Source organism: Palaemon carinicauda, chromosome 12, assembly GCF_036898095.1.
Source record: "Palaemon carinicauda isolate YSFRI2023 chromosome 12, ASM3689809v2, whole genome shotgun sequence".
In the NCBI taxonomy this organism is placed as follows: Eukaryota; Metazoa; Arthropoda; class Malacostraca; order Decapoda; family Palaemonidae; genus Palaemon; species Palaemon carinicauda.
The window spans coordinates 10491483-10504255 of NC_090736.1; the positions used below are offsets into that span (position 1 = coordinate 10491483).

At 42.6% G+C, this 12773-nt stretch overlaps 1 protein-coding gene across 1 annotated transcript in view; it reads left to right on the forward strand.

Annotated features, from left to right (window-relative positions):
• The window catches only part of AGBE (1,4-alpha-glucan-branching enzyme), a 101720-nt gene that overhangs the window by 18940 nt on the left and 70007 nt on the right, over positions 1–12773 (forward strand). The window contains exon 4 of the mRNA XM_068384402.1: positions 2136–2251. Within this exon, the coding sequence (XP_068240503.1) occupies positions 2136–2251 (116 nt within the window). The remainder of the gene's footprint in view (positions 1–2135; positions 2252–12773) is intronic.

Genomic DNA, 12773 nt, shown 5'->3' on the forward strand with positions numbered 1-12773 from the left:
AGCATTCGCTGTTCCCCTCCAGAGGCTGAAGGCTCTTTGTCTGTAACTGTACCAACTGCTGATGATGAGTTTGACCTAAGGAACTCTTGGGCCTCACAAAACTTCCTTAGGTCTTTCATTTAGCCCCTCCATGACTTTATTTAGGGAGATGGTAGCTGGGGCTACTTTTCTCCCAGTCCCCCCCTGTGCATTTAACTTTGTCCCAAGTGTCCCCAGTGACGTCAATGGTGAAGGGGATGGTGACTCTCCTAGTGTTAGTGAGACCGGTGGTTCCCTCCCTGAAGAAGACGAAGGCTGGTAAGTCTGGTAAGGTGCCAGAGTCTGAAGCCATGGTCACTGCTGCGAATCGTAAGGGTAAAGGTAAGGAAAAGAAGAGTGTTGCCCTTTCCTGGTGTTACCTCGATTCCTGACACGGTGCTTATGATTTCCACCCCTTCTCACATGTCTGGGCCCATTCATACTCCCTCAGTACAGTGGATGTGCCTTCAGCCCCACTTGTTGCAGGGTTGCAAGGCCTTGTAAGAGTAACTTCCCCTTCCCCAGTGGTATTTTGGCCCTTGATGGAGTAACCTGTGTGGTTTCTCCCCTCAGGGAGCATCGTCGCCAACGCCTGCTCAGAATTTGACTGTTATGCTTGAAGAACAAGGAAGAGGAAGAAGTGCATGCGCTGTTTTTCGTCATCCACCTCCTCCTCCTCATCCTCCTTGCTGCCCTCCTCTTCATCCTTTGACTTAAATGCCAACTTTTTCTGTCGAATAAAAAAGAGAAGGGTTCCTTGTGACATCACCTCTCTCTCTCAGGAGATGGACGACACCCGTGTGATGCCCAGGTGCCTGGATAGCCACAGCCCCGACTACCCTGGTACTTGGGGCGACGTAAATGACCTATTAATACAGTTAACGACAGGAAAGCAAGTAAAGATGCATTAACCGGTAAATTCTATGATGAAAGCGAAATTGTATCTTAAATGGTGCATCAGCAATTATCTGATAACGAATGATAATAATGCAAAAACATTTAATTACAGAAAAAAATAAATAATAAGAAATTTTCAGAAAACACTAGGAAAGAAACAGCAAGCACAACGAATCGGTATTTACTCTACGAGTTGAGTGCACAAAGAGAATGAAAGTGTGTTGGAGGCTGGGGAAACTGTCATCACTGCTCACTACGTCATCTAGCAGCGGCATCACAAACTCTTATCTCAAACTCTTGCTTTCTTAACAAAGGGAAAATTTAACCGAGTGACAACTTATATCTCAGAAAATTTGTATGTTAATTCACTCGTAGGTCAAGGTATTACTGTACCATTAAAGGTTTAAAGGCTGCGTATGAATGGCAGTGGCAAGAGGCAGTGACATTGCCCTATCAAGCAGGACAATGCCTTAGAGACTGACCATAAACTCATATGATCAGCAGCCAAGGCCCCTCTCCACCCATGCTAGGACCAAGGCCGGCCAGGCAATTGCTGCTGATGACTCGGTTGATAGACCTATAGGCTCCCCCAACCCCTCATCCTTAGCTCTTAAGGATGATGAGGTTGCTGGGACCAAATGAACTAACGAGATTGAGCGGGACTTGAACCCCAGTCTGGCAATCACCAGGCAAGGACATTACCAACAGTCCGCCACAATCATTTCACCGACGGTACAGGGACCTAATATCATAAAGATCCTTCACAGGATAAGTTAAAGTAACCCCAAGCATGGGTTCCAAAAATATGTTGAAAAGAATTTTGTAATGCAGAGTGAGTGAAAGAGTTAAGGGCTGAGCAGGGAGGACGCGGGAAAATGCAAAACAAAATGTAGAAATCACATGAACACTGTGTGGGTGACACATGGGTGACGTGTGACTTTCTGTGCATAGCATGCTAGTTTAGTTAATATTATTTCACAAGAAAAAACGAGTATGGACGAGAATTTTTACTGGCAGACCAATACAGTGCACGTATGATGAAATAAAATTTCATGCTTGTATACTTATTGCATGATTTCTGAGTTACTCGCAATATGAGCTATTACTGTATGCTGAAACATTGCTTAGTTGAAACCTTTTTATTTTCAAATCTTCATCGAATAACTCCATTTTCAGATTGCTAGACTTTTGAAATTTAATTTGTTTTTCTTTTTGTACAGATGACTGGAACATTACATCCCATTCATTCAAGAAACTTGATTTTGGTAAATGGGAGATAACAGTTCCTGCAAATCCTGATGGCTCATGTGCGATTCCTCATCTTTCGAAAGTCAAGGTGAGGTCAAGTTTTTAGTTACAAGACACTTCTACTTATTTGATAGTCTTTTGGATTAAGGCAGTATTGCATTGACTCCTAGATACATTGAGTTATCAATTCGATTTTAGTTTTTTCTAATTTTGGAAAAGTATTATTAAGTTCCCTAAACTTTAGTAATACAGTGAACCCTCGTTTATCGCGGTAGATAGGTTCCAGTCGCGGCCGCGATAGGTGAAAATCCGCGAAGTAGTGACACCATATTTACCTATTTATTCAACATGTATATTCAGACTTTTAAAACCTTCCCTTGTACGTAGTACTGTTAACAAACTACCCTTTAATGTACAGAACACTTAATGCATGTACTACAGTACCCTAAACTAAAACAGGCACAAATATTAAAGGTGATTTTATATCATGCATTCCCTAAACATGCTAAAAAGCACGATAAAAAATGGCAACCAATGTTTTGTTTACATTTATCTCTGATCATAATGTAGAAACAAACTGGAGGTAGAGCTTTGCTTATTACCCAGACATATTTCCCATACTTTTCCCTTAGAACTACATCACATCTTCCTACTTTAGATATATATATATATATATATATATATATATATATATATATATATATGTATATATATATATATATATATATATATGTGTGTGTGTGTGTGTATATATATATATATATATATATATATATATATATATATATATATATGTATACACATATACATACCTACATATATACATAAATACATGCATACATATATATATATATATATATATTACTGTATATATATGGGTTATGGAAAAAATCCGCGAAGTGGTGAATCCGCGATGGTCGAACCGCGAAGTAGCGAGGGTTCACTGTAAATTGAAATCTGATAATTTTCAATATTAAACTTAGCCGGTGATTATATAAGCTGCAACTCTGTTGCTTGACAGAAAACTCTACGTTCAAAATACGCCAGCGATCGCTATGCAGGTAGGGGGTGTACATCAACAGCGCCATCTGTCTAGCAGGTACTCAGTACTCAATGTAAACACAGAACCAATTTTCTCTCTGTCGGGCTACCGGCAAGACCTACCAATACGCTGTTACTAACTGGATTTGTTTTCACAACTATTTGGTGAAGTACACTATTCTAGTTTTGAGCTTTCGCTATGCAGGTGTTTTATCTTCATCTCAAAACTTGAACTCGTTTTGGATAGATTTAATTAGGGTGACAAAGAGAGTATGGACTCTCTTTCACTTTTAAATGGCCGACCCTTCCCTTAGACGGAAGTGTGTTTAGGTTTTTAGTAATTTTGCTTAACACGTTATAGATCTATATATTTTATATCTCTCCGCCTTTATTAGGCCTCTTCGATTAACTTTCCATTTATTATAAACATATAAAGATAATTTTTATGTTTTGTTTATATGCGACCTTTCCTGATAGTAGGCGGTCCTAACTTGGAACCGAAGTTAATCAACGTTGAGCCCGTTATATCGTATTTAGCCTTTAAAGAATTTAAAACTTTTTAAATGTAATGTTTTATGAAAGAATTTCTTTGATAGTCTTCGTACTGTTTTCAAAGATGAACTAACGTTTAGTTTTTTAGTCTACGCAGTTGTTGACATTCAGGACGTTCAACATGCGCTCTATCGTTACGATAGAGAGAGAGTGTATCACGGTTTCACTTTGCAGTAAGAGTAAATCTGTTCTGACGTTTTGTTCATTCTTTCTTAGCTTTAATGTTTTAAATTCTAAATTAAAGGAACTTTTTATTGGAAAACCTTTCAGTTTTTTTCCTTTAGTCAAATAACATGTTTTTTTTGACGATATATAATTGGGCTCTTCTCTTAGGTGCGAAATCAAGAGAGAAAGAGAGAGAGAGATAGAGACGGAGGGAGAGAGAGGAGAGAAAACGTTCCGTTCAAGCGGGTAACGTTGTTCTCGTGTAACTCTCGTCCCTAGTCGCTGTACGGGGAAGAAGGTAAAACGTTTCTAGGGTTTTATTCTTGTCCCCAGGCTATGTGCGATGAGAGATTGTAAACGTAGTTTATTTGAACTAGTGTTTAGTCTCTTTCCCAGCCACTGAATTTTTTATCTTTATATATGTTTTCTGTTTTTTGCTAGTATTAATGAGCTGCATTATACGACTGATTTCGCAATTACTACCTTTTAATGAGGGTAGAATTGCGTGTTTCAGGTAGAAATCAGTAAAAGTTTCGATTTCAGTGAAATAAGTGCAAAACAGAAAATCGAAGTGATAAAGTGATATGCGCAAAGTGTTACAGCGTTGCGTCCGAGGGTTCGTCTGTTCGTGCCTGTCGTTCACCTAGTCCGGGACCTCTTGCAAGCTCCCAAGCCCAGGGGAGAAGTAATGTCGAACGACTTATGGGTTCGTCAGGCCTTGATCAACGAACAGACGTTTCCCTCCGTGGTTTCGGGCGTATCTACCCAAGATCGCCCCACCCACACAAAGACGAGAGAGCCCATTTATTTCTCGTCTGCGGAAGAGGTTTCTCGTAAGAAACCATGGACCAAGGTCTCGCAGCTTATTAAGCGCAAGTCGGTCCCTTCCGCGCAAATCCAACGGCCCAGTTGTAGCCACTGGGTCAGTTCGGACTCGCTGCAGTCTTCCGACGACTGCTCACCTCCTAAGAGAGGCAAAGCGGTACCGCATCAGGCAGTCACACCGTCTGTTGCCGCACCTGCTCCTGTAGACCCTAAGTGGTCTTTGCTGCAGACCATGCAGTCTCAGTTAACGTCATTGATGCGAGACTTTCGTGCGGAGAAGGTTGACACTGCACCAACCTCTAGCCTACAACCAACCACGGTTGTGCGTCCGGTGGACGCTGAGGCGACCTTCTGCCGCACTCCAGCTGAGAGAGTCCCGCCACCCATGCGTTCCAGTGTACCCTGCCAGCCGCATGTTGACGTTCAGTAACGCACGGAACCTTCCGTTGACGTTCGCGAGGTACAACAACAGTCTAAGTTGTTTTGTTTTGACGCGGTGCGTCAACCTCCGCATTCTAGAGTTGTTTTGATTGCTCAGTATAGACAGTCAAAGCAGTCTCGAGTGAACACTGTATGTCCTCACGCACCTGTTGTGGTTGACAGTTCAGTTGTTGACAGTTCACAGACTGTCAAGCAGTTACATGACGTTGCCTTCTGGTCTGCTACTAATGCACCAGTGAGAGACTCACTGAGGTAACCTAGCTTTTATCGGACAAGGTTCCTGTAGATGAGAAAGTGCTGTTCTCCCTCCTACTGATATTCCCTTGAGGACTCTGTCATTTGGAGAGGAGCCTTAAGCTGCTTAGCCTCCTATGGACTTTAATTAAATCATGATGATTTTTTTAAGGATCTTCGTCCGGATCTTGTAACTGCTGCTCCTCGTTCGCCTAAACGTCAGAACTTACACTAGGCCTAGCTACTTCGAAGCCGTTGTTTTTAAGCTAGTGCTCTCTCGCTCTCCTAGAGAGCGTTACGTTGGCTAGGCGACTGGTTTTTGCACCAGGAGGAATTTTAGGGATACAGCCTTTGATTTCCCTTCTTTTAAACTGGCTTATAGAGCGAGAGTCTGATAGGACACGAGAGAAGTTCTCGGCTTGGGAGTTCATGCCTCTGCCCAGATAGACTTCTACATTCTGGTAGACTCGCCCTGGCGCCTAGCCAGGAGGCGCTCCAAGTTGTTTACAGGTCAACTTCTCAACTTTTGTCGAGCCTTTGAAGTTTTGCTGTACTATTATGTCACACATATCAAGGCTTTCAGGGATGGTAATTGGTTCCGCCTCAGTCGCTAACCCCGTCTGTTGCCACACCTGCTCCCGTAGACCCTACATGGGCTTTGCTGCAAGACATGCAGTCCAAGCTTTCGTCCTTGATAGAGGACTTAAATGCGGAGAAGAACCTTCTGGCCAACAACCTTCCAACCGGTTGGTTGTGCGCCCTGTTGACGCTGAGGTAACCTCCTCGCGTCTGCCAGTTGAGGTGGTTCCTCCTTCTGGCCAACAACCTTCCAACCGGTCGGTTGTGCGCCCTGTTGACGCTGAGGTAACCTACTCGCGTCTGCCAGTTGAGGTGGTTCCTCCACCGATGCGACCCAGTGTGGGTTGCCAGTCGCACGTTGATGTTAAGTGACGCTCGGAGGTGGTTGTTGACGTTCAGGACGTTCAACAACCAGCAGAGGTGACTTGTTGTGACGCAGTGCGTCAACCTCAGCAACCCGGTAGGGTGTTGACTGCACAACCCAGACAGTCTAGACAGTTTCGGGTTGACGCTGTACTTCCTCGCGCACCCATGGTTGTTGACAGTTCACAGACTGTGCAGCAGTTCCATGATATTGCGTCCGGCTCCGTCACGCATCCACCAGTGCGACCGGATTCAGCGAGTCAGACGTTGCACACTCCGTTGCCGTTTCCTCATCAGTTTCGGATGAGGAACCCTCTGATGAGGACGTTGCTGAACAAGACGATCAGCCCCCAGCCCTGCTATCCATCCAGAAGATGCTGAAGAAGGAACGCTGCCCAGTCAGGCTGTGGATGAGTCTGGTAGGGACACTGTCATCCGTGGATCAATTTGTGTCACTAGGAAGACTACACCTCCGTCCTCTTCTATTCCATCTAGCTTTTCACTGGAAAAAGGACAAGACGCTAGAAGCGGTCTCGATCCCGGTTTCCGGAAAGATAAAGTCTTGTCTGACTTGGTGAAAGGACTATATCAACCTTAGAGAGGGTCTTCCCCTGACTGTTCAGACTCCCAACCACGTTCTCTTCTCGGACGCATCGGACGTAGGCTGGGGTGCGACATTAGACGGTCGGGAATGCTCGGGATTATGGAACTCGAGTCAAAGGACAATGCATTTCAACTGCAAGGAGCTACTGGCAGTAAGTCTGACCTGGAAAAGCTTCAGGTCTCTCCTTCAAGGCAAAGTGGTGGAGGTGAACTCGGACAACACCACGGCTTTGGCGTACATCTCCAAGCAAGGAGGGACCTACTCTCTGACATTGTACGAGATCGCAAGGGACCTCCTCACCTGGTCAAAAGGTCTAGACATATCACTAGTAACGAGGTTCATCCAAGGCAACTTGAATGTCATGGCAGATTGTCTCAGTCGGAAGGGACAAATAATTCCAACAGAATGGACCCTCCACAAGGATGTATGCAAGAGACTTTGGGCCACCTGGGGCCAGCCAACCATAGATCTCTTCGCAACCTCGATGACCAAGAGGCTCCCAATATTTTGCTCACCAATCCCGGACCCAGCAGCAGTTCATATAGATGCCTTTCTACTAGATTGGTCACATCTAGATCTATATGCATTCCCTCCGTTCAAGATTGTCAACAAGGTACTGCAGAAGTTCGCCTCTCACGAAGGGACAAGGTTGACGCTAGTTGCTTCCCTCTGGCCCGCGAGAGAATGGTTCACCGAGGTACTTCGATGGCTAGTAGACGTTCCCAGAACACTTCCCCTAAGGGTGGACCTTCTACGTCAGCCACGCGTAAAGAAGGTACACCAAGGCCTCCACGCTCTTCGTCTGACTGCCTTCAGACTATCGAAAGACTCTCGAGAGCTAGAGGCTTTTCGAAGGAGGCAACCAGAGCGATTGCTAGAGCAAGGAGAACATCCACCCTTAGAGTCTACCAATCGAAGTGGGAAATCTTCCGAAACTGGTGCAAGTCAGTATCCGTATCCTCGACCAGTACCTCTGTAACTCAAATAGCTGACTTCCTCTTATATCTGAGGAAAGAACGATCTCTTTCAGCTCCCACTATCAAGGGTTACAGAAGCATGTTGGCATCAGTCTTCCGTCACAGAGGCTTAGATCTTTCCAACAATAAAGATCTACAGGACCTCCTTAAGTCTTTTGAGACCACGAAGGAGCGTCGTTTGGTTACACCTGGTTGGAATTTAGACGTGGTACTAAGATTCCTTATGTCAGACAGGTTCGAACCGCTACAATCAGCCTCCCTGAAAGATCTCACCTTAAAGACTCTTTTCCTGGTATGCTTAGCCACAGCTAAAAGAGTCAGTGAGATTCATGCCTTCAGCGAGAACATCGGATTCTCATCCGAAACGGCTACATGTTTTACAACTTGGTTTTCTAGCCAAACACGAGCTGCCTTCTCGGCCTTGGCCAATATCGTTCGATATTCCAAACTTATCGTATGGTTGGAAATGAACTAGAAAAAGTCTTATGTCCTGTAAGAGCTCTTAAGTTCTATTTAAAAACCTTTACGAGGCCCGTCTGAAGCTTTATGGTGTTCAGTTAAGAAACCATCTTTGTCTATGTCAAAGAATGCTTTATCCTATTTTATCAGACTGTTAATACGAGAAGCTCATTCCCATCTGAATGAGGATGACCAAGCTTTGCTGAAGGTAAGGACACACGAAGTTAGAGCTGTCGCAACTTCTGTGGCCTTTAAACAAATAGATCTCTGCTAAGTATAATCGACGCAACCTATTGGAAAAGCAAGTCAGTGTTCGCGTCTTTTTATCTTGAGAATGTCCAGTCTCTTTACGAGAACTGCTACACTCTGGGACCATTCGTAGCAACGAGTGCAGTAGTGGGTGAGGGCTCAACCACTACAATTCCCTAATTCCATAACCTTTTTAATCTTTCTCTTGAAATGTTTTATTATTGATTTTGGGTTGTCCGGAAGGCTAAGAAGCCTTTCGCATCCTACTTGATTTGGCGGGTGGTCAAAGTCATTTCTTGAGAAGCGCCTAGATTAGAGGTTTTGATGAGGTCCTGTTGTATGGGTTGCAACCCTTGATACTTCAGATCCTAGGGGTCGCTCAGCATCCTAAGAGGATCGCGAGGCTCCGTAAGGAAGACGTACTTAAAGAAGCAGAGTAATTGTTCAAGTCGACTTCCTTACCAGGTACTTATTTATTTTATGTTTGTTATTTTGAATAACTGCTAAAATGAAATACAAAATACTTAGCTCATAATAATGTAAACAAGTAATGCTGGTCTCTACCCACCCCCCTGGGTGTGAATCAGCTTATATAATCACCGGCTAAGTTTAATATTGAAAAATGTTATTTTTATTAATAAAATAAATTTTTGAATATACTTACCCGGTGATTATATATTAAAGGACCCTCCCTTCATCCCCAATAGAGACCCAGTGGACCGAGGAGAAAATTGGTTCTGTGTTTACATTGAGTACTGAGTACCTGCTAGACAGATGGCGCTGTTGATGTACACCCCCTACCTGCATAGCGATCACTGGCGTATTTTGAACGTAGAGTTTTCTGTCGAGCAACAGAGTTGCAGCTTATATAATCACCGGGTAAGTATATTCAAAAATTTATTTTATTAATAAAAATAACATTTTTCAATAAATTTATAGGTCATACTATGCCATTTTGTGTTATTGTTTTCTAAGGTTTTGCTTATGTAGCAATCTTGGGTGATTGTGCTCGTGGAGTTAGTAAAGACACTGAGTGTGATACAATTCCATTTTCTGTCATGCCACTATGCTTTTGCGTATGAAATTCAATATAGAAATAGTGGTTCTAACTTCACAAACTTAGATGAATGAAACTTTGAATTTACTATAGAGTAATTAAGAAAGTCTACTCCAATTTTGTATATGTTTTGTAAAGAAAACAGGAAATTGAAAAGGGAAAGGAAAAGAAAAAAATAAGAATTTGATTTTGCAATCTTAGTTGTTATTCTGTCTTCTCTATTGACCTTCCTTTGTTATAGGTGTCATTTCCCCTCTATCAAAGTAGTCGTAATTATTTTTCTAGATATTTCTTATGGTTTGACAGATGTGATTGATCCCAAGACTCCTCAAAATTTATTTACTGTAAATTCTTCCATTCCAAAAAATTTTAACATCCTCACTTTGAGGGCTCCCTGTGGTTTAACCTATTTGCTTCATGGCGGAATAGGAATCTTCCCGTGTCTTACTTCCTCTTCCAGCCTCATGAGCTTCAAAGATGCATTCTAACACACATTTGATTACCTGAACGTCTACATCTTTCTGCTATTGACCAGATCCAGCTGGTAATCAACAGGTGATTACGCCAGGGTTCAGGATGAACTGGATGGCTCGCAGATGTCCTCAGATCGAGTGGTACCCCAGTCTGCCAGCTCCACTGGTAGAGATCCCGAGAGAGCTACCCCCATTGCCTACTCTTCTCCATTGCCTACTCTTCTCGGTCAGCTGCCTCTGCAGAAGTACCTCCAAACTGTGGAGTCCTTGGGTTTTCACGGATGGAGACTATCCAGATTCTCTGAGTGAAAGAATTTGGAAGACACAGGGCAGATGCCCGAATGTCTCTTAAGGTCTTCAATAGCTGTTCTACCTGACTAAAAAGACTATCTTCTGCGACTGGTGTTGTAGAAGGGATATTTTTACACTTTTTCAGAGATCGTATATTTCCTTGTCTTCCGTCGCCAAGAGAAGCTCCTCTCAGTTGTGGCTGCCAAAGGCTACAGAAGAGTTGTGTGGTGATTGAGAGTAGGGCTCCGAAGTGCTATCTGGAAGGGACCCAACACCTCGGTCTGGAGGGTCGAAGTCTTTTTTGTTAGCACGGGCAGGTCCAAGAAAGAGAATTCAAGAAAGTCTTTCTGCCTTTGGGAGATAATCCGTATAGCTTACGCCTCGACTGCTTAGAGAATCAAGGCACCAGCTAGGACCAGAAGTCACGAAGTCGGGGTCTCTGCCCCCACCCAAGCCTTCAGGAAAAACCTGTCATAGGGTCAAGTGTTGAAGACATTTGTCTGGATGCCAGACCACCTTCACGACCTTTTTGCGCGAATACTCACAAGTCCCTCGACACCTTTGTGCTTGTACTTCTGGTGTCTGCTTAATTAGAGTTGTATAACCAGCCCAGCTCCCTTTTGGGAAAAGGATGCATCTCATCTATGGTAACTTGTAAGTGCAAGTCTGGAATCATTGGTAATACTGTATTACTGGCTCTTCTCCCTTCATTCTTCTGCCCCTCATCATGGGTACAAAGTCAAAATGTTACATGCTGGTTGGACCAGATGCTGGAAAGTTTCACTTTAGAATTCCATTCTTTTAAGTTTAAAGAAGTATATCTTCCCATCCTTCTCTAACCCCTTCACTACGAGGCAGCGGATTTGGTACTCAAGCTATATACAAGGTTTGCCATTATCAGATATACATGCTCACTTACTCTATAATAACCTACATTTCCACATTTATTTGTTTTACTGCTGATTACAGAATAAATATTTCAAAAGTTTGCTTTACTTTCTATTGTATTTCACTCGGAACAACCGAGATATTTTTTCCATTCACTTTGAAGTGATAATAGAATCATTTTTCAGAAACCTGTTTTACTGTGTATATAATTTTCTCTAGATAATGGTAAAGCACTGGAATTTTATGCGTAAAAAAAAACTTTATATTCATTGAAATGACTATGTTATCCCGTAATAATTCCCTGATAAATAGCCTTCAATAGGTATTAATCTACTCGTCAGTATTAATGGACTTTATGTTATACAGAGATGTAATGAAAATATTAATTTATTTCCTTTGACACAAGAATTATTCTATAATGTATAATTATAAGATATAATACGATAAACAAAGAACTGATGTAGAAATGATAGTTGAGAAAAAAAGAATAGAATAAAAAAAAAATAAATGTAGTTGTGTGTCAACAACTTGCTTTACAGGTAAAACGTTTTGGTGACTTTGGGGATGGGACTGGAGTCAGAGGCAGAGAATCAATGATGGTTGGAGTATGTAGTACCTTTTGTGTTATTTGAACACATATGCCAACATAGAAGTACTGTACTCTAAAATAGACCTTACATAACCATGAATAATGACTAAGACTTGTAAGTGTTTCAGATGGTGGGGTGAGATGTGAGGATCCCTACGTCTCTAATTTGCGGGTGTCGAGGGGTGTTTGAGTATTGCCTCGGGTAGGGAACGTTGCCATTGGCTAGAGAGAGTGGTGTTTTTCTTTAGGGTAACATAAAAACTGACTAAAATTGCTCCTATGCAATCAGAAATGAAGGCTAGAATCCCAAAGACTTTGTTGGTTGGCTGAAGAAAAGAGGAGGAGGGGCTAATCATAGGGAGAGGAGGAGCTTTTAGGGAAATTTCCTGAATGTGAAATGTGTGTGATTTACAATCATGTGCTATACTCTTTTGTAGGATATACGAATTATATGAGTAATTTTTCAATATTAATCTTACCCGATGATCATGTAGCTGTCAACTCTGTTGCCCGACAGAAATCTACGGTCGGGATACGCCAGCGATCGCTATACAGGTGGGGGTGTACACAACAGCGCCATCTGTGAGTAGGTACTCAAGTACTTCTTGTCAACAAGAACTCAATTTTTCCTCTGTCGTGCCTCCGGCAAGACCTACTAATACGCCGTCCCTAACTGGATTTGTTTTCACAACTTTTTGGTGAAGTACACTATTCCAGTTTTGAGCTTTTGCTATGCAGGGGTTTTATCTTCATTTCAAAACTTGAACTCGTTTTGGATAGATTTTATTATGGTGACGAAGAGAGTATGGACTCTCTTTCACTT